Raw genomic sequence first — 23,089 nt, forward strand, 5'->3', positions numbered from 1 at the left:
TTCATCTTATTATCAACCTGCTAGGATTCAGAATTTTCCTATGAGACACATCTTGGGGGTGTCTTAAGGGTGTTTCCAGAGGGTTTTGTTTGTTCGTTTTAATTGTGAGACACATCTTGGGGGTGTCTTAAGGGTGTTTCCAGAGGGTTTTGTTTGTTCGTTTTAATTGGACAGAGCCTTTGTAGCCCAGGCTGGCCTGCAATTCTTTGTAGCTGAAAATGACCTCAACTCCTGATCTTCCTGCCTCCACCTACCAGGAATACAGGTGAGAGCTGCATCAGCCAATCAGTGCTGAGAATCAAACCCACAGCTTGCTGAGTAGTAGGCAAGCAGTCTAATCCATTGAACCACATCTGTAGCCCCCTCTTGAGAGGCTTAACTGAGAAGACACTCCCTTAATGTGGGGAGCACCACAAGATGGGCTGACTGAATAAAAAGGGGAAAGGGGAAAGCCAAGCATGGGCATCCCCTCCTCACTGTTTCCTGGTTGCTGCCAGGGACTCAGCTGCATGTGGCATTCCTAGAGCCTACTTCTTCATCCCTGCCCATCACCTGGCCATCCGTGTGCTCACTCCAGAGCAACATACGGAGTCCCTCTGTGGTGGTCGGTATTTATTGTCAACTTGACACAAGCCCATGGCCACTGACACAAACCTATGGTTACCTGGGAAGCAGGAATCTCAATTAAAGAATTATCTCATCAGACCAGCATGTGGGCAAGTCTACGTTGCATTTTCTTGATTAATGACTGATGTGTGTGCAGAGTGGGGAGCCAAGCCCACTGTGGGAGGTGCCACTCTGGGAAGGTGGGCCTGCCTGGGTTGTATAGAAAGCAAGCCGAACAAGCCATGAATAGCAGGTCAGTAAGCAGCATTCCTCCATGGCCTTTGCTTCAGTCCCTGCCTCCAGGTTCCTGCCTTGAGTTCCCGCAAGGATGGACTAACCTGTAATACGTTATAACTCCCTTTTACACCACGTTGCTTTCAGTCAGGGTAGTCAGGGTGTTCTTCATAGCAACAGAAACAAAAGTGGATCACAGCCTATGTCCACCTGGATTCTGACCCATGCCTAGCAGGTGCGTATGAGAAGCCAGGCGTAGCTTTGCTCATGATCTCTTGTGGGAGCATGCAAGGAGTATATATCTTCCATCATCCTTTCTGGTTTTGATTAGAAAGAACCTACATTCCACCTAGGCTGTGCCTGGAGGGCAACCACACCAGAGTCACTTGTGTGAAGTGTCAGAAGGTCACCCTGCCCGTGAGGTAGAAAGCCCTCAGACAATGACAAACTGGGAGTCTAGACAATTCACCCAGGTGGCTGGGAAGCAGGGAAGGTCGCCTGCAATATGGAGGTAAAATGGGAGAAACAGCGACGGGTAGAATAATCTTAAGTGATGTAGGGGAAATGCAGGGAGATGAGGTATGAGAATGAGAGGGAGAGAGAGCATGGGAGAGCAAGAGAGAGCACGAGTGAGGAAGAGAGAGCAAGAGAGAGGAAGAGAGCATGAGAGAGCAAGAGAGAGCATGAGTGAGGAAGAGAGAGCAAGAGAGTGGGAGAGAGAATGGAAGAGCGAGAGAGAACATGAGTGAGAAAGAGAGAGGGAGAGAGCATGGGAGAGCAAGAAAGAGCCAGAGAGAGCGAGAGAGAGTGAGAGAGAGCGAGAGAGCGGGCGAGCGAGCGAGAGAGAGAGAGAGAGAGAGCGCAGAGCAAGAGAGAGGGAGAGAGCATGAGGGAGCAAGAGAGAGAGCATGGGAAAGCGAGAGAGAGAGCATGAGAGCAAGAGAGAGCATGGGAAAGCGAGAGAGAACATGAGTGAGCAAGAGAGAGCAAGAGAGAGGGAGAGAGCATGGGAGAGCAAGAGAGAGAGCCAGAGAGAATGAGAGAGAGTGAGAGAGAGCAAGAGAGAGAGAGAGAGAGAGAGAGAGAGAGAGAGAGAGAGAGAGCAAGAGAGAATCTCCAAGGTTATGGAGTCTGAGGGAACTCGGGAGCAGTATGCATAATGTTTGAAAAGAACCAGACTAAGGTCAGTATGTCAAAGTATCAAGATGTTATGGAGACAAAGAAACACAGACACTCCTACAAAATTCCGGAGAGGAGAACAGAGGGTCAAACACTCGGAATGAGGGTCAGAGAGCATCACACTTCCTCACCATGGGGTGCGACTGTGCTAGCTCAGAGGTCAGTGACTCTAAGTCTGGAATTTTAAAAGTAGAGACTGCAGACAGGGTCCTTTACACTTCAGGTCCCTTTTGTTGAAATTGTTACTCGAGAACGTATCCTTCAGAATAAGGGTGAAGCCCAAGCAACTACTCACCCTAACTCACAGAGGGGAAACCAGAGTGAAGCAGCCAAGGAGTCTCTCAGGAGTGACTCCTGTTCTCAGGCTGTACCACAGGCAGGAGGGACGCTAATGGTTTGCTAACTAAAACCTAATTCTTCTGCTTCAAAGGGGAAAACAAAGGCAGGTAGAATCTAAAACCCAAAACAAAACAAAAACAAACAAACAAAAAAAGAAAGCCAACAACACCAAAAACTTCATGCAAGCATCACCACTGTCGTATGAAGCCTCAGTGTGGGCTGACTTTGAACAAGAAGAAAAGGAAAAGAATCCGTTGAGTTGTGGTTCCCGGAAGACCCTTCTCGTGCCCCTATGAGGAACTGGAGCCCCATTCCAGGTGTGGGTGTGAACACTCATATTCTCTTAATGGTTTCCACTGGTTTTTAGCTATTGGGTTGGACTGAGAGAAACTAAAAGATACAAATATGAACAAAACCATGAAATACTATAGTAATGAAATGTAAATATTAATGCAAACAGGAAAGTAATGCCATGTTTACTAACAGGGTTGCAGGTCTTGTGTGTGGTTTTTGTTTCCTGCGGTTTCCTTTCTTCTCCCCCTGTTTCTTTCTGCCCCTCCCTACACCCTTCCTTCTCTGCTTCTGCTGTTGTTATGGTCATGGTTGAATTTTGCCTTTGCCTAGAACAATTAGAAATAACAACAACGACTCAGACTTGTGGGCAGGCAGAACTATGAATCCAGGTTCTCTCCAGCAGAGGCATAGCAATTTCATAATGAAATGAAGAATCGAGGTGGGGTTATTGTAAAGCTGTGGTAACCTGGGGTGGAAAAAGGAGGGAAAGTAAATGGCGTTCGTGAGTGGGCAGCAGGACCCTTTAGATGAGGCTGGGTAGGGAAGGGTGGCTTTCCCTTTCCTAGCCGTGTCTGTGACCTGCTGTAATGGGTCAGCAATTGTCTTTCCTAAAAGCATGGCTTAGGATTTCTGAAGGGAGGAAGAGAGAATGGAGAATGGAGGTGTGGACAGGTCCCAGGGAGCCAGCTGCTGGAAAAGCTATGAAGAAGTGGGTAACATGGTAGGGGGTGGGAGTAGGGGTGGGAGCAGGAGCTCCCCAACGCTTGTAGTGAACTGAGTGAGGGAAAGAGGCTGGACAGGAACACTCAGACCTTCTTTGCTGTCCATCAGGATGAAGCCCCCCAGAGTACAGTAGCTTGGAGGGAGATCATGACAGCCATAGACTGGGGTGTGTTCCCCAGGGAAATGTCTCATCCACAGGGAGGCCAGTCCCCTTCATATGCATCAAGAAAAGCCAGCCAGGTGTTGGTGCTGACTTCTCCTTCATCAATGCCCTCAGGGCTCCTGTCCCACTTAGTTACAGAAATTTGCCAGAGCACCAAACCCTGTCAGAAAAATACAAATGGAGGAACACATGGCTTCAAAAGTGAAACTGCAGCCTACAGAACTGGTTCTGCCTGCAGAGGGCTCGCTGTGCACTCAGGAGGGCCTGAGTTCAGATCCCCAGTCAGGAATGTAAAAGCTGGGCAGAGCAATGCAGGCACAGAAATGCATGCCTGGCAGCTCCAGCACTGGGAAGCTGAGAAAGGAGTCCCTGGCCAGCCAATCCAGCTGAATCAGAGAGCTCAGGGTTCAGTGAGAGATTATACGTCTAAAAAGGAGATGGAGAGGGACTGAGGAAAACACACACACACACACACACACACACACACACACACACACACACACACACACACACACACTGTATTTTTTGTAGTCCCAAACTATGTCCCTAAGCAGCAGCTGGGCAAGCACCATTAATTATCTATCAGCCGAGCAGACAGAGGATGCTTCCTTCTGTATCTGTCTTGTCCACACTCAAGTCTTGGCTCTCTCTTCTTCAAGCCTGACTAAAAACAACAGCAACAAACCCAAAATAATGTTGGAAGAAGAATGGGGCAGTCGCTCTTTCTTACCAATCCTCCTTACTTACTAGATCCAGTGCTCTAGAACGCAAGGTGAGGGTTGTCGAGGGAAAGCCAGCTACCCATAGGCACCGCTTACAACTCATAGCCCTCTGGATCTATACAGCACAGACCTTTTGGTGCTGCAAACCCTTAACGTATTTTCCCATTCGTTCTAACTTGAACACAAGTGGAGACAGGGAACAGGCTGGGTGTGCTTCTGTCTTGCAAATAACAATTCTGAAGACTCGAGATGGGAGGTGAGCAGCCCAAGGTCACAGGGTGATTCAGCTAGACAGTCTGAGAGAGAACTGGGGCTGTTTATTTATTTTTTTTTCAAGAGCTTTAAAGGGGTTTGTGGAGACTGGGAAAACGGCTCAGTCAATACTTGCCACACAAACATGAGGGACTGAGTCCAGATCTCCAATACCCATAGAAAGCCAGATGTGATGACACAGGTTTATAATCCCAGGGCTGGAGAGCTGGGAGAGGGCCACACATGAGTCCCTGGAGCACACTGACCATCAAATCTTGCTAAATTTGTGAATCTCAGGCTTGTGAGCTGCTCTGTTGAAAAATAAAAGGAGGTGGGGGCTGGAGAGATGGCCCGGCTTTTAAGAGCATATGGGAAGGATCGGAGTTCAATTTCCAGAACCCAAGGTGGGTGGCTCATAACCTCTTGTAACTTCAGCTCCAGGCCCACCTTCTGGCCTCCGTGGGTACCTACCTGCACACATGTGCATATCCATACATTCAGACATACACACGTGCGCACGCACACACACGCACACGCACGCACAGGAAAAGGAATCTCAGGGCTGGAGAGATGGCTCAGAGGTTAAGAGCATTTGCTTCTAGAAGACCAAGTTCCATTCCCTGCGCCTGTGTCAGGCAGCTCACAGCTACTACAAATCTAGCTGTGGGGAATCAGAGCCTCTTCTGGCTTCCACGGGCCTACATACAAATTACACACATACGCACACACAAGTGACACACACACTTATATACCTATAGACACAGACGGACACATACAGAAATGTACATACTTAAATAAAATAAATCTTAAAAATAATTTTAAAATGAGGTGAATGATGCCAGAGGAGGACACTCAAACTGACCTTTGGCTTCCACATGTATGAGCACACATGTACATGTGTCTCCAACCCCTAGACACCCATGTGCACATACATGAACGTGTACACAGGACATACATAACCCTCCCTCCATACAGAGGCTTTTCCCAGTATCACACAGATAGAGTCTTTCCCGTAGAAAGCCTCAGGGATCTACCGGGGGGGGGGGTTTCTCTCCAGGAAGAACTCGGCAGAGGGGTGAGGCTGGGTGGGACGGAGTGGGGAGGGTAATGTTCTTCGCCCTCTATTATCTCCTAAGTATTTCTATTTTGCCAAGTGCATTTTTTATATTACCAACTCAAAAATGTAGGAATGATACTTGAAAGTCGTGAGAAGAAGTAGCTGCGGGTGGCAGGTAGTCACCTGTTGAAGTGGCACAATCTGCAGCCCTTCTCCATCAATCTCCCGGAGGAAATTGGGTTTCCTGAGGAGGAGGAGTAATAGGAGTGGCTTGCCTTGGCAGGCATTCAGGAAGTGCTCCTTCCAAGCAGGCTGTGTAGCGGCTGTGCAGCTGTGTGTGTGGTGGGGACCATGAGGACCTTGCTGCTAGCTAGTCCCGGGCCTGGTACCCATCTGCAATCTCACCAAATCCTTCCTGGCAAACCTCAGAGAGGGTGGAGAGAAGATCCACCTTGCTTCCCCTCATCCATACCCAGAGCTCTGCTCATTCCCAAGTCACCTCAGATCCATCTCCTGTGCTATCCCCTCCTCTGCCAGTGTGCACAGTTCATGCTCAGCCTAGACGACAGGGCAGTCCCCTCACTGACCTCCATTCATTCCTCTGCTTGTCTCATGGTCAGGTCACATGGGCTCCAGTTCCTCTCCACTAAGTATGGTGCTGACTCCCCAAAACCCATGGCTCCTAGGCTCTCAGCCTCTGTGCATTCCTTGTTCCCTACCGCCTCACATGCTCAGCCTACTCCAATCTCTTTGCAGTTGCTGTATCCCGTCTGGATGGCTGGCTCCCTCTCAGACCCTGGGAGTCACCACACCAGTTTGTCCTTAAGGACATTTTCTCTGGCCTCACGCAGCTTGCTCTGTGGCTCAAGGGCTGCTGGTGTGCTCTGTGGCGCTGACTGACCACCCAGGGCAAATCTCCGCTCTGACTGTTATCTTCACTAATAAGGCCCCATCTACATGAGATTAAAGACTGTTTCTCTTGTTGACCTCAAAATCTGTGTGTGTGTGTGTGTGTGTGTGTGTGTGTGTGTGTGTGTGTGTGTATGTGTGTGTGTGCATGTTTACATGTGTAGGTGAATATGCATGTGTATATATGAACATGGGGGCTCAAAGCTGACACTGGATACTTTCCTCAACTATTCTCTGCTTTCATTATTAATGCAGGGTCTCTCACTGAGCCCAGAGTCCTCCAGTTCCAGCAAATCTAACCAAACAGTTTGCCCTAGGGCAGAGTGCCTCAACTGTGGGTTTCAAGGATCCAACAACCCTTTCACAGGGGTTGCCTAAGGCCATCAGGAAACACAGATATTTGCATTACAATTCACAACAGTAGCAACATTATAGATATAAAGGAGCAATGAAAATAATTTTATGGTTGGGGGTCACTACAACATGAGGGACTGTATTAAAGGGTCGCAGCCTTAGGAAGGGTGAGAACCGCTGCTCTAGGGAATCCCATCTCTGCTCCTGAGTGTAGGTTTACAAGCAACTATGGCGCCTGTCGAGCTCTCTATGTGGGTTCTGGGGATCAGAACTCCAGTCTTCACACTGCATGGCAAGTGCTTTATCCACTGAGTCACTAAGCCACGCAAGACCTCGTGATCTTTTAACTCACAGAATAAGGAAGTCTTGGTAGCTACTGGTTAAACTGATGGAGAGATGTGTGGGGTAGACAAAAAGAATGGACGTTGGTGGGTGGATGATGACTAGTTACAGTTAGATAGATGGATGGATAAAGGGAGGGATAGAGGCAATGGATGAATGAATGGATGGGTTGGGGGAAGGGTAGATAAAGGGATAGATAGGTAGATGGGTGGGTGGGCGAATGGGTGGGTGGACTGATGGATGGACAGGTAGAAGGATAGATAATGACTGAATGGATGTTTAGATAGGGGGATGAAAGAATAGAAAGGTAAAAAGAAGAGACAGATGGAAAAGAAGATAAATGAATGGACAGACAGATGGATACAAGGGTGTATATATGAATGGGTAGATTGGTAGATGAGAAAACAGGTCATTAGACTGATGGATGGATGAGTGGAGAGATAGAGACAGAGGAATGCATGAGTGTACTGAGTGGAAGAATAGGTGTGTGTTATGTATGCATGTATGTATGTGTGTATGCAGGCATGTATGTATTATGTATGTATGTGTGTATGTAAATATGTATGTATGCATGCATGTGAATATGTATGTATGTGTGCATGTTTGTATCTATGTATGTATATATATAGACGAATACCTGAGTGGATGGGTGGTAGAAAAAAATGGGTGGATGACTAGAGCCTGTTCAGCATACAGCAACCACTGAGGTTCCCATGCCCACCCAGGTAGCTCCTCCTGGTGCTCCCTGCTGATGAGGCAGGGACCCAATTAATGAGGAATGAGGACTTGCAGCTGTCACCTCATGTTAAGATGTGCTTTTAACACTGACCCTCAGGAACCTGCAAAGCCTTGTATAGTGGTGACCCCAGGACCTCTGCTGTCTGATTCTGAGTACTGTATCTATTTCTAAATCCCTCTCATGTTCCCCTTGCAGATAGAAGAGAATCCTAAGGCAAGAATCAGGTGGAGCAACTGGGCACACATGCTAATGCCTGGGTTTGTTTCAACTGCTGACCTCTTTGGCACTGAGCCTCTGGGCTAACTTGACACACGAAGGGGTAGGAAGGGGAGAAAGCTCTCAACTGATTTGGAAAATGTCTCCATTGAGCCTTACTTCCCACTGCACTGTCTTTAATTACATTAGCATCTGCAGCAAGTCGGCCTCAGCTGTTGGCGCTTGCACAGACCACAGTCACGCCACCCCGAGTGCCTAATTGGCCAGTGGGGTGGTGCGACTCCTGGGTCTCCCTGCGCTTTTGGTCCTTTCTAATGAGCTGGTGAGTGGAGCGCTAAACTGCAGATGCCCATCCCCCAGGATGGTTGCTGCCTGCTCAGTCAGATGAGAGATGGGCATCTCCAATGTCCCCTCCAGGGAGACATGGCCATTGGGGTTCTTATGGTGTGAGAGACCATTCTGTCTCTCCACCCATGAATACCTGGTTCTACCTGCCTTGCAGGTCCCTGCCACGGTCAAAGCTGACTCCCTTCCTAATCCCTGCATCTGTATGAGCAAACTTGATGGTCTTTTGTCAGTCACAAGAGCAGTGTTTTCCCTCCCAATGATGCTCTGGGCAGCAAAAATTTGATATTCATCAAGACTCCGCTTCACAGGCCTGACCCTAGGTCATTGAGAGCAGAAGCATCTTGACCTCAGGTGATCCCAGGTTCGGCCTCACACACAAGTGTAAATGCATTGAAAGCTTAGGATTCACCCCACCACTTGGCCTCTTCTTCAGTCTCCATGTTTTTTTCTACCACACTGACAGTGGCCTTGTTTTACTAGGTTGTTGAGGATGTGACCAAGGCAATGGTGGCTGGTGCTGGTGAGATGGACAGGTAAACAGGGCAGATGCAACTCTTGTTTGCTTTAACTGAAATGGCAGTCAAGGAAGGCCCACAGCTTCACCATGGGAGAGCTAGGCTGACCCCTAACTATTAGTCTAGACTCTTCTACACTCTGCTTAGAAGCTGCTGGTGGGCCCCAGTTTGGCCCTAATCCCCAGACATACTCCATCAAAAGCACAGCCTGAGAGTAGCCATTGCTTGGAGCTTTCCACCTTAGGTTCTCCCCACCCCCATCCACAGGGCCTATTGTTCCCTTCCTGGATAGTCCTTCAAGTAGCCATGGTGACAGCTTTTTACCAGACCTCCCTGGGACTTAGAGCCTACTGGTTCTGCCTGGACCTTCCTTGTTAGGAACATATGGGCTACTGCTATTACAGACTATGGCCACCTGTTAAGGGTCCATCCTGGCCAGGTTTCCCAGTGCTGCTCCAGCAAGGCTTCTGTGGGAAGAGTTCATCTTGTACCCTGTGGCAGCCATATCATGGGAGATACACAGCTTTCCACAAACTCCCAACCCTATGAGCCTAGAATGTTTGCCTCCTTGGGGTCTTGGTCATCAAGGAGAGCAAGATTTCCTGAACAAAACTCCAGCTGGGAGGAGGTAGCACAAGGGCGTGGACACACAGGTCAGGTGTAAACCCGTCAGGAGGGCCTAAATACCTGTTGGAGGATGACCAGTACTCGGCCTCAGGCCCCACAACGCCAGCCCCTTTCGCATCCCTATTGCTTTCTCTCAATGATGCCATCCTTCCCTCCTCCTCAAAGCATGTTGCCCTCTCTCTGGGGCTTCCTCCACAGGCACTGTCTGTGACAGGTTCTCTTGAAGAGTATGACTGCCACAACCCCAGCAGAGGTGGCACACCGATAACAAAGCACAGAAAGCACTGACCCTCTCCCCAGGCACGCAGGAGCACCTGAGGCCAGATTGAAGCCCGAGGTCTCGGGAGGGCAGAAGCCCGCCTTACCTGGCAGCATCAAAGCTGTCATAGGAGCCCACCGTGTAATGCCGAAAGAGCTTCTTGCTGCGGTCCGCACGGGTTTCTGCGGAGGGAAGAGAGACACCAATCAGCAAAGCCTTATCCCAGGCCTTCCACGAGCAAAGGGCTGGATCTTCCATTTTGACCCCAGACAGGGTGACATCCCTCTACATAGGGTCATGCATGGGAGATGAGGCTGATTTGGGGGTCCAGGTCTGCAAAATGTGGGTGAGGATGCTGAATCCTGTGCCCATTCACGGCACGGAGGGGGAAATGAGGCTTTGCAGAGCAGGGGGGCATAAGCCTTCCGGTCATAACAGTGACAGCCACCTGGTATGGAATCTGCTAGACCTGCTAGCCTGAAGGATGCTACCCAGGCTGGCAGGCCTCTGACATCTCAGGAACCTCCAATGATGGCTTTATCCCAGAGAGGCATGATCAGGATTAATATCCTGATGACGGTTGCTTTCAAAAAAAAAAAAAAAAAAAAAAAAAAAAAAAAAAAGCTAAACTAAGCACACACACGATTAACGCTTCTAATTAAGCCTCGCTTTCCTGACTCAGCAGAATCAGACGAAAGATCGGTGGGAAATGATATGACTGTTGTAATTAGATTAGCAGATGGCAACAGGGCTGAGGGGGGACTGTGAGGAAGCATATGCTGGAAGCACTGCAGCACGCAGAGAGCTTCAAGGTATTTCCCCTCACAGACAAGCCTCCCTGCCCTGCCTCCTTCTGAGGTCCTATGGAACCTTGGGAGAAATGACGCAAATGAAGAAAAGTCTGAGCTCTGAGAGTCAGGTGAACCTCAGTTCAGTCTCTCCTCTTATTCCAAGGTCAACATGATTTTTTTTTTTTAACTCTTCCCTACCAATGCAGGTTATTGAGAGAGGCCCTGGGTCTTTACGTGATAAGAGGCAGAAACAGAACACACCACTTCTTACAGAGTGAGAAGTCCCCTCCTGGGGTGGAAGGAGGCATGCCTGAGGTGGGAGCTAGACTTGCATTTCCCAGTACCCTGGCACATGATTAGTTCCCTGTCTGTCAGCTCAAGACTTCCAATGCCTCCCTCAGCCACGACAACGCCACCTCTCTCCCCACTGACACTCACAGAGTGCTTCTGTATACCAGGTCCTACGGTGAGCACCCCTGGTATACCCAGTCAAATGCCACCATGGAAACCCAGTGAGGGCCACACATACGAAGCTCTGCCTCTTCACTGGGCTAGTGCCATCCTTGAAGGCCAGTCCAGACTGTGGGTCCCCTTCACAGGGGCAGTCTTACTTAAGTGAAGGTTGAAGGCATCTTGGTAGTTTAAATGTCAGGCTGTGTGCTTTACATCGCTAACCAGCTACTCCTTGGTCTACTATTGAAGGCACCCGGCATGAAGGCCACCGGTAAACATGTGCCAACAATTGCCAGAACTGTCCCCTTACAATGCAAGTGGAAAGCAATGTCATTTGCAAACAAAACAAGCAGCTTCAGCTTTAGAAAATGTACCCTCTCAGATAGTAAACCGATGGCTCAAAGCTAGCTGTCAGGAATAAAATCTGTCACTCAGACCTAACATTTCCCATAGATGTGGCCAGCCTAGCATTGCCTGCAAGAATCTCAACTGAGTAATTGTCCTTATGGTGGTCTGTGAAGATGTCTACAAGGGATTGTCCTGATTGTCTTGATTGGTGCAGGAGGGCGACAGCATTTCCTGGGCAGGTGGTCCTAGTCTGTCTAAGAAAGCTGAACACTACCTGAGAGGAGCAGGCAGGCAGGTTCCCCCAGGGTCTCTGCTGCATGGCCTTAGCTGAGAATGAGTTCTTTGGTCAGAGGTCTTGTGAGCAGGCCTGGCTCTAGGGCTCTGCCTTGAGTTCCTGTCCTCGTTTCCCTCAAGAATGGACTTTATCCTGGAAGTTTAAAATAATCCCTTCCCACCTCAGATGATTTGGGTAATAGTTTTACTGCAGCAACCAAATTCGACCAGAATATGCGATGGATACAAAGAAAGGGCACGGAGTGGCAAGATGCTAGACTGCAGATGGAAGACGGTGAACGTCATCCTCTGTTTATGCCTGTCACTCCCATGCTGTCACCATCTGTATTGTAACAGCCCTGTCCCTCTCCTGAATAACCTGTGGACATCTGTTCACAGGGAGGGCAGGGACAACAGGGTACATTTGATCTGATCGATGGCATCACCGAAACCAACTTGCATGCCTGCCCCATGTCACTCAGGCACCCTCGACAGTGCCGTCCTTCCCTCCATAGGCTGACTCAGGGACCTATATCCTGGGCTGTCTTCGGGGCTCCAGGATGGGGCCTTCCCTTGTTTCTCTGAATCATCCTCCTTACTTATGGTTTGGGGCCCTCATGCTAATAAGTGGCTTACTAAGGATAAAAAAAGAGACTTTAACTGGCAGCTTGCCCAGGCTTACCACTTAATAGCCTGTGCCACGTGTGGGTAAGGCAGAAGTCCCTAGCAGTAGGAAGGGTGTGCATCAGACACAGCCCTTGACCTTAGACTTCTGGTTCCACAAGTGGAATGACTTTGTCCCCTAAACATCACTGAGTCTATGTGATCAGTTCTGGCCATGGCTACCCTGTTCATCACGACTTGCCAAACGAACCAAATGCTCCATCACGTAAGGAGCAAATAACTCCAGCCCAGGGCACTGGAGTGAGAACGTGTGGACAAGGAACGCCAGCCGGGCTGGGGATGATCCAGCTAAGCTGTGCATACCTGACTCACACTTCACACCTACAGAAAAGGTGACCAGATGTGGCCCTGCTGGTCTCCTGACCCTGTGAGGCATTACCGGGTGCAAGGCTTTAAACCTAAGACCAGGTATTAGAAAAATAACAGGGGAGCAGGTGACCAGGACCTCAGGGGTGGGTGAAGGAACCCATGTTCTTTCTATGACAGGATGAGGTCCCCAGGGATCAGATCAGATGGAGGGAAACATGGAGGTCTGACTTCCCTTGGGACATCCATGCTCAGGACACGCATGCGCCAGGGCTAGGAAAGGTCAGTAAGATATGAAGCAGTCACCCACCAAAGGACCTGAGGATAGCTCATTAGTAGTATTGCTCTGAGTTGCTCTGGCTGCCTCTATCCCATGGGGCTGTTCTGTACTGGTTGTCTAGGAAACCAGTGGGTGCTCAGAGTGGGCAGGGCCTCAGCAGGGCCAGAGGGCATGGGGCCAAGAACAGAGAAGCAAATGTGTAGTAGAATGCATGTACACATACATGTTCAAGTGTGTATGTGTGCCTGTGTACCTGTTCATGCGTGCCTATGTACATGTTCTTGTATTTCTGTGTACATGTTTATGCATGCCACAGTACATATGAATGCGTATATACATATCCACATGTATGGGAGACCTTGACTGTACAGGCTCATGGTGACTGTATTATGTAAGGGTGTGCATTACATTCATATGAGCATGTGTGTGAGTACATATGAGTATACATGCAGCACATGATTGTGTGACAAAGCATGCATGTGCAGGTCCATGTGAGTGTATATACACATGCATATGTGAAAGTGCATGTATTCATGTGTATGTCTTTACACCCTTGGTTGTATACATGTGCACATAAATGTATGTATGTGCATGTAGGTAAGAAAGGAATGTGTACACAAGGTGCGTGTGTGGGTGTGTATTTGAACATGTGAGCATAGGTAAATGTGTACATGTGTGTATGTGAACATACATGTGGATAAGCATCATCACCACCACCATCACCATCGCCATCATCTTCATCACCACCATCACCACCACCACCACCACCACCACCATCACCAACATCATCACCACCACCACCACCACCATCACCAACATCATCACCACCACCATCACCATCTGTTGGGGTAGCCATTTTCTCATTGTGTGAAGATGTGTCTCTGTATTTTCAATGGTTAATTCTGCACCAGCAGAGAGCTAGGTGCTGGCAGGATCCTGGAATTGTTATTTCTAAAGCCTATTACCAGCCTCATATTTTGTGTTTGTTCTTCCTCATTAGCCTAGAGGCAATCTAGAATTGTATCTGATTGGCTATAATAAAGACCTGATGACCAATAGCAGGGCAGGAAGTGGAGGATGAAACGAGAGAGAGAGAGAGAGAGAGAGAGAGAGAGAGAGAGAGAGAGAGAGAGAGAGAGAGAGAGAGACCGAGAAGAAATGAGCTATATTATTTGCCAGTGGACACAGAGGAGAATGGATGGATAGAGTGGTGCCCTGAGAAGTTGAGCTAGTAGTCACATGATGGGACGTAGTGCCAGGATTCATCAGGATAAGCACGAGAGCTGGCTGGGAGACTGCCTTAGCTAAAAGGCCTAAGCTTTAAAATATTAAAAAGCCTCTGTGTCATTATTTACACTGCTGGCGGATGCGAAAGTCCCTCTACAATCATCCTGAAGTCTTCCCCTTCACTGTAGCAGAGCTGTTTAGCTGCACTCTGCTGACAAGATGCTTTATGAGTGATCCACGTCATCACTGGCCGACCACCTGCTCCTGTCCTCACATAGCACCCAGCAGGCAGCCCATTTCCTGTCTCCACCTTACAGGAGCAGCAGTGTATGGTGATTAGGGGCAAGGTGGACGTCAAAGTTTGACTCGGTCACCAACTGGCTGTGCGTTGCCTTCTCACTTGTGATGTGGGGACAGCACCAGCCCTGCTCACACAGAGGCACCTGATTGGTTGGAGGTGAGGCCAGCTGGGCACATAGCACATGGGAAGTGTGTGTCATGCTGTCTACAGCTATCACATGTCAGTCACACCTTGGGTTCAAAGCTTCTGCTTTCCCAGACCTTCTGAAGTCTCATAGCTCATGAGAGGCAGCATAGGCCTCCAATCCAGTTATCTAAACACAAATGGCCAACTGTGGATATGCCCTCACCCCAGCTTCCATTTTGACCACGGATAGATGGATGGGCTGGATAGTTCTTGGGACTCTTTCCACACTGAGACAGAGCTGCCTTATGTTACATCCAGTGTTTATCCTTCCCTGGCTCTACACTATATACTGTGTGCTGACCCCTTCTGAAACCCCTAGGGCGCACAGGTTATAAGTAAGAAACTCCAGAACAGGCAGGGGGAGCAGGAGGCCTGAGGCCCACCACAGACAATGGCCAGGACAGATCAACCCCACTTGGTTCCTCAGGGAAGCACCAGCTCATTTGAACCTGACACACTGCCCACCAGGCTGTGGCTATTCCACCACTTCTATCTGCTTGCTAAAGAGGCAGGAGGCCTGTCTATCCTCAGGAGACCCAGGAGAGGTCTCCTGTTCTGGGCACCAGTAGTTGACATAGGACCCTAACGAGACCACTCCTGTGACCTCATCTGGTGCAAGGTTCTCACCCCCTGCTGTGATTCCCACTTCTGAGGCCTCCAAGGGTGGCATACTCTGTGAGATGACATACAGGCAGGACAGCACAAGACTCAGAGAGGGGCAGTGAAAGGGACAGACAGATAGAACACAATTGGAGCTCCAGACAGTTCTTATTTCTAACATAGAAACGCACTTAGTGTCATTCCTGCACCGATGCAACTTAGCCTCCTCTTGCTGACTGCACGAGAGCTCAGACAGTACATGTATGTACCAGCCGTGTTTACTGGTGCATCAATGGTAAAGGACGGGACCTCGAGGGAGCAGCCAGCTGTGGGATGTCACTGTCATAGAGTCTGTGCGCACATCTCCTCACTGGAGAGTTGGTCTTTTCTCTTTACCGTATGGGGTTCCTTATGTGGTGTCTCAGATGCCAGGGCACACCCCCAACCTGTGAGAATATTCAGATGTGGTCCAAGTTGGTCTAAGCATCACGCCAGTCTCTGACTCCACCAGTCCTATCTGTGACCATCAGCCTGTGTGGGGGATGTAGCCTTTCTCTCAGACATTCTGCCGCCTGGACGCTGGGTAAACTTCCTCTGTATGAGGTAGGGGCAGTGAGTATTGGGAGAAGGCACAGGGCTCTGCTACGGAGGCCCTGGGCCATGGCCTGGAAGGTCATGGGAACCACTGTCATGTGCTTTTCGTATTTCTCACCTGCATGTGTGCTCACATCTCGTTCCTCAGCTCTCTGACCCAAAAGACTTCTTTCTAATTGTATCAAAATGTTATTTATGTGCATGCCACATGTATGCAGGAGCCAGAGGAGGCCAGAAGAAACTGGATCCCCTGTGACTGGAGTCCATGCAGTTGTGACCCACTGGACATGGGTGCTGGGACTCAAACATGGGTCCTCTGAAAGAGCATCAAGTGCTCTTAACCATTGAGCCATCTCTCTAGGCTTTGGTGGACCTCAGACATTAGTATCAGCCAATGTCAAAGCCACTGTAGCATTCCATGACATGAGCAACACCCCAAGAGCATTGTGGGACAGTTGGTCCTTGAGCACAGAGCCCGCATTAGGGCCATCACTGCTTTCTATCCAGGGACTCCGAGGAACCAGTGTGCATATGGCACAGACGTGTGGCAAGAGTGGGGACTGTCTTTGCTGCTCCTTGCTCTTCCCACTGAGGGCTGCTTGTCGCACAGCATCACCCAGGGAAGGCTGGCTGTGACAGACATGTGCGGCCTTTTCAATTGCACGAGGCAGGCTATTTCTCCACCTGGGCTCCACTTTGTACAGCTACGTCTCTGTCAGAAGCACCAAGAGTCCTGACAGATGTGTATAGCAGAGGCCTGATAACAAGACACAGGCGGAGAGGGGATCTCATCAGGATGAACCCCAAACTCGCCAGGAGCAAACAGCCTAGTAGAGGAAAGGAATGCGTCCTGACACAGCAGGAACAAACCTGAGTTGGGGCTCCCAGCATTCATATACTGGCCGGCACGGCCACACATGCCTGTAACCGTAGCAGTGATGGGGGAAGAGACAGGTAGATTCTTAAGATTCATTGACCAACCAGCCTAGCAGAAAATGGAGAGCTCCGGGGTTCAGTGAAAGACCCTATCTCACATCAGGAAGGTGGAGAATGATAGAGGATACTCAGTGTTTTCTTTGGCTTCCATGTGCACACACATGGGTGAGTGCGCACACACATATATAGCTGGGTGTTCCACAGGCTAAATGTAGGACACATGCCTTTGACTAAAAAGAAGGTCCCTTTGTGGAAGATAAAGGGGCAGACAAGCCAGCCAATCAAGAGAGAACTGTGACTTCCCTTACTGTATAGAAAATTCTACAGGTTTCGATAAGACCTAGTTCACAGCTATGCCTGCTTTCTCACCCAGCATCAGAGTTCTTCACACAGTGGCTGCCCTGAAATATCTGCAGCATCTGAGTCCAGCCCTCATTATCATCCTGGTCCAGGTGATCACCATTTCTGACTTGTACTCATGAAGTAGCTTCCTGTTTCCTGGTTTCCTGGTGATGTGTTCCACCTATCCAACCATGGTCCCTAGTGACTTTGAAGGAATGTCAATCCAGTGACGCTATCAGCCCTGCACATCCCTGCACCTTCGTCCCCACCAGGGTCCCTTGCTCTTCGCTCCTAGAAGATGAGCTGATTTGCATCTCAGGGCCTTTCCTTTCGCTAGAATCTTCTCTCCCCAGTTCTGATTTCACTGTGCCAACAGATCCCTGGCTCCTATGACAACCTGGCCACGTGGGCACCCGGGATCTCTGGTAAATGAGTGAATGTTGGAAAATTGGTACCTCCATCTGCTTGATCTGGCTGTGATGGGCTTAAGGCTCTACAGAGAATGCTAAGTTAGTGCCTCCCAGAGGCCGCTAGCATAGCGCAAAGAGCTCATCTGCACTGGGAAACCCCCAGTTCCAGCCCTGGACAAGGCAGTGACCAGGAGGAACCTTCTCAAAGGGCCTCTGGGTGTTCCTGCCTCACCTAGAGAACAGGATGCCCTGTTAACGGATGCCCTGGGTGGGTGCTCCCTCATGACATATATCCCAGGTTAATTGGGGATCTCCTTTTCCCAGGAGGCAGCTATGAGCCCTCCCCACAAGCCAGCGTTTAAGCTGATATGCCCTAAAAACGCCACTCTGAGAAATCTACATGGAAAAGGGGGGATCTCTGGAAATTCTATTTCATACACCCCTTGGGATGTGTGGAAGGCAGCGACAGATTTCATGACAGCCTCCGATTGTCAGCAGCTAAAATAGCCCTTATGCAAAGCAACCAGGAGGAGGTGCCTGCAACTTGGCAAGGAATCCAGGGTGGGGCATCCTGGGAGACTCTGTGGCTTCCCATCCCAGAGTGCCTTTCTGGAAAAGGGAATGAGAAGAGGGACTTTCTCCAAGACCAGCATGAGTACCCTGAGAGACCAGAAGAATGTAAAGCCCTTCGAGCTACAGACGTTCCCTGAGGTAACCCCCTCCCTTGGGAGGTCAGTGGACAGATAGACATAAAGCACATAAAACAGCACCTCCATCCTCCCCTTCATCCCCCCTCCCTTCTTCTCCTCTTTCCTTTTTATTGCATGAATGGGGATGGATTCCAAGGTCTCACACATATTAGATGAACCTTCCACTGTTGAGCCATGTCCTTGCCCCTGAGACAGACAAGACAAACCTGAGCCTCAGTTCTTCCCTGGCTTCTGATTAAAGCAGGAAAGGTCCTCTCAGGAGCCTCAGTGTCCCCATACACAATGTGGTCTACAGCAGAGCTCACAATATAGGGATACAGAGAGAATAGGGTAGAGACATTTCTGCACACATCCTTCCCTAGCTTTGATCAAAGATGCTGGTCAGGCCCTTGGCCACTGCTGTTTGTCTGATGCCGACCTTTGTGTGTCTGGCTTACATACAAGAGGAATTTATGCCCCATATGATACCCTGCTTGCTGTTGCCTGAGCTGAGAGGGCTCTATATCATCCAAGTCAACTGGATATCATCCGAGGACCCTAAAACAAGACACCTTCTGCTCCTGGACATCCTGCTCAGATGGGGACCCATCACTGGATGGACTGGGGTCATATACGGTGACAGAGTGCACGAGACTCTTGGCAGTGATGATAAAGCCACACTGTCTCAGTTCCTGGGAGGACCCACTTGTCCCTGGGTTCTACTCAGAGTGACCAATCTGAGAGGCCCAAGTTGTGTCCCGCAGACTGGAGCACATTTTGTTTCTTAGCCATCTCTCATCCATCTTCCCTTCCAGCCAGTGTCACTGCAGGCAGACACACTCTAGGATGAGTCAGGCTCTGCTTGCTGGACCATGCACCCCACAGTGCTGCCGATTGGACTGTTCCGGACATGACATGACTTTGAATACCCTTACCCCCTGTCCGCAGCTGCACCAGGTCTCGTGTAGCTATGGCTTCCACACCCACGAATTCTCTCAACCTAAGGTGTGTCTGAAAATATATGAAGTCTAGGGGCTGGAGAGGGGCTCGGTGGTTACAGGTATTTGCTGCATCTGCAGAGGACCCAAGTTTGGTTCCCAGCACTTGTGCCGGGTAGCTCACAGCTACCTGTAACTCCAGCTCCAGGAGGATCTGATGCCTGAAGCCTCTACTGGTGCCTGAACTAACTTGCACATGTCCACACAGAGATATAATTAAAATTAATGATGTTAAATTTTTTAAAAGACCATATTTGGAAATTACGGCATGTGCACTGAACGTGAACAAGTTTGTCTTGGTGTTTACTTCCCCCAAGCAATTCGGTACAATACACAGACTGCACTGGGTGTTACATTTGGGACCTGACTTAAAGTATGTGGAAGGATTGTGAGACTTACTGGGGAAGCCTTTGGCATGTTACAGAAGGGATTAGAGTGCGGGGAGTGTGTGTGTGTGTGTGTGTGGGTGTGTGTGTGTGTGTGTGTGTGTGTGTGTGTGTGTGTGTGTGTGTGAATCTAAGGGTGAGGAGGGGGTCCTGGAGCTAACCCCCAGCTGATGCAAAGGGATGTCTGCCTTCATATTTCCTGCGACAATCAGCAGCTCTGCACCCATTTCCTGATGCCTCCAGGGGGCAGTGTACCCCTCAAACAGACTCCCTATGGGGGCCATATGACTGATATTTTTAGGTTAGTTTTTGCTGAGGAGATGGCCAGACAGAGAACATTGGGCACATAGTTATCTCCAGTGTCTGTGCTAACGACAGGGAGACCCTGCATTCTGTCCTGGATGATGGCCAAAAGATTAATTTCAAAGGCAGACAATTCCCTTGCCTTGCTGGAGGGTGCTAAACCTCTTAACCACTGGAGGGTCAGGGGTGATGATACTCTGAGTTGGTCAATTCCTTTCTAGAAGAGCTGAGTGAAGAATTTTTCTTGTTTTGATTGACAAGAAGCACAGAAAGTAGGGAAAGATGGAGAGCGAGGCGAGGCATCCTGAAGACACAACTTAATGCAAAGGCTCAACTCGATGCATGCATGGTGCCTGGGGGAACATGGAACATGGGTGTGACAGTTAAGCAGGCAGAGCTAAGAACACAGGAAAGATGCCCCAGGACCCTGGCCAGTTAGTAGCTTGCCTGTTCTACCTGCCTCCCTCAGAGGGAAAAAGGCTTCAATAGCAATGTTGCTGAGTACTTCACAGCAGGAAGTCACAGAAGGATAAAACAGCAGAGGGGACAATGGTCAAGTGTAAGCTGAGGGCTGGCTGAGCACCTTCCCTAGGTGCCATGTGCATTAACATCGGACCCAGGTTGGATGGATGCTGCTGCTCCCTGGCTTACAATGGCATGAGGTGACCCCAGGGCCACCAGGCTATGTTCCTCTCCCATACAAGTGCTAACTAGGCCTGGCCCTGCTTAGCTTCAGAGATCAGCTAAGACTAGGCGTTCAGGGTGGTACACAGTGGAGTCTACGGTGTTAGTCTATGCCACGAGGCCATCAGCACTTCGTTTTCTCAGGCAGAGTGCTGATTTTGCCCGGCGGGGGTTAATGTGGATTCTGAGCATGGGTAAGGCTATGGCTGAGCTGTGGAGACAGTAGGTCAGAGGTACTAGATATCTGTCCAAGTGACTTGTCTCATCACCATGACAAATACCCGGCAGAACACCTTAGAAGAGGAGGCGTTTATTCTAGCTCACAGTTTGAGGCCAGTTTATCAGGGTGGGAAGGCGTGGTGGCACCCGTGTGGTCACATTGCATCCATACTGGGGAGTCAGAGAGAGATTGTGACTCCTACATTCAGGGTGGTCCTTGCCCCCTCAATTGACCTAATCTAGAAGCTCCCTTACAGAAATGCCCAGAGGCTTGCCTCTATGGCGATCCTAGATCCTGTCAAACTGTCAGTATTATTGACATGCCTCTGTATCTTATACGGTTTCGACTGCTGGTTCACTATCATGGTAGAATCCCACTGTGAGCCAAGGGGCAGTGGGGCTACTGCTGTCCCATTCTACAAATGGGGATGTAGAGGCAGAAAGCCATGACAGAAGAAGGGTTGAGCCCCAGGAACCTGCATGAGCTGACAGATTGGGGTGCTGTAAGTAACAGTAGGGAAGTGCCCATGTGTAGCCTGGGAACTTAAGACAAAAGCTGGTAGCTGCTGAGTGTGGACATCTGGGAGGGAGAAGGAAAAGGGCCCCTGACAGAGCCTGAATGCCACTAGGATAGTGGCTTCCACAGACTCAGCAGGAAGTCACTTAGAATGTTTATACTCCAGGATGGGTGTCCCTGGGGGCCTGGAACACAAGAACTGCCTCCCTCCAGTATTAGAGAAGGATCCCGCTGGTGACTCAGAGCCAGGGCTGGACGGGCAGTGGTGAGGCCATCTTCTGAGCTGAGACACTGCCAGTGCCTGTGCCCTAGACAACCTCCTTCCGAGATGAGCACGGTGGCTATTGCTGCCCTTCTTTCTGTGGAATCCAGCCCCTTGCTTAGCTCTCATTCTTGGCTCCCAGCTCAGTGCCTTTCCGATGCTGTAACAAAATACCTAAGGCCAGGTTGTCTATAAAGAATAGAGATTAATCTCTTTGCTTTTCTGGAGGCTAGGGGGCTGAAGACCAAGTACAGACATGGTGGCTCACAACCTTCAGTACCTCCAGCTCCAGGGATCCAATGCCCTCTTCTGGTCTCTTACAGGTACCAGGCACACAGAGCAAAACACGAATTCACATAAAAACCAAAGCCAAACCAAATATCCAAACCAACCAAATGACAACTTAAAACCAGATTGTGCCTGTGCTACCACAGTGAGAGCAGGCCTTGGGCTCCACACTCTGGATCCTCCCCTTCCTCATTCAACAGGGTCCAGGACAGCATCTTTGATTGCTCTGCTCCTTTGTGGGATGCTCCCTTTAGCTGACAGAGCTTACTCATTACCAACAACCCAGGCTCTGGAGGCTTTCCATCTACAGATCAAGGCTGATGTTCAACCTCCCTGAATCTCAGTGGTTCCTAGGAGGCACTGTTGCCTCTGTGGTGAGATATGGCGCCAACAGACAGCTGAGACATCACTTTTGTTTATCCCCAGTTCCCTGGAGCATGGCGTTCTGCCCTGCTGTGTGCATGCATCTGTGGTGTGTGATGTCTGCTCGTTCCCTCCTCTGGACCAGCTCCGTGTCTCAGCATCTGGCTATGAATCCAGCAGCAAGCAGAGGAGAAACGCCTTCTTGAAGAACCTCATGCTCCAGGCTAGGGGAGCAGGTCAGTCAGCACAGTGCTTGCTGTGCGAGCATGAGGACCTGAGTTTGATCCCCAGAGGCCATGTTAAAAAATGCTAGGCATAGTGGTGCACCCTTGTAATCCCCTCAGTGGTGAGGCAGAGACAGGCAGCGCTCTGGAACTTTCTGGCCAGCTAGTCTAGTCTAATTGGCTAGCTCCAGGCTAGTGAGAGACCCGTCTCAGAAACAAAACAAAGTAGGGGCCAGCAAGATGGCTCAACAGGGGACAAGATGGCCTGGCAGGCCTGAAGATCCAGATGCCACAGCAGCCATTTGTAATCACAGTATCCCATGGTGAGGTGGGAGGTGGAGACAAGAGAACTGTCTGAAGATCACAAAGCAGCTAGCCTGGCATACGAAGTACAGCCGAAACACCAAGAGAGACCCTTCCTCCAACTTCTGAAAGCTGGCCTCTGAAGTCTGTGACACATGCACGAGCATACCACACACAGACATATACCACACACACACATCACACAAATATACCACACCATGCACACAAACACACATGTACACAC

General features: G+C 49.7%; 1 protein-coding gene across 3 annotated transcripts in view; it reads right to left on the reverse strand.

The window, feature by feature from the left end:
• Positions 1-23,089, reverse strand: part of Shank2 (SH3 and multiple ankyrin repeat domains 2) — a 389,007-nt gene that overhangs the window by 153,978 nt on the left and 211,940 nt on the right. For all 3 annotated transcript variants that reach the window (XM_032891331.1, XM_032891333.1, XM_032891332.1), the window contains one exon: positions 9,985-10,060. In XM_032891331.1, the coding sequence (XP_032747222.1) occupies positions 9,985-10,060 (76 nt within the window). The remainder of the gene's footprint in view (positions 1-9,984; positions 10,061-23,089) is intronic.

Source organism: Rattus rattus, chromosome 2 (assembly GCF_011064425.1).
Source record: "Rattus rattus isolate New Zealand chromosome 2, Rrattus_CSIRO_v1, whole genome shotgun sequence".
In the NCBI taxonomy this organism is placed as follows: Eukaryota; Metazoa; Chordata; class Mammalia; order Rodentia; family Muridae; genus Rattus; species Rattus rattus.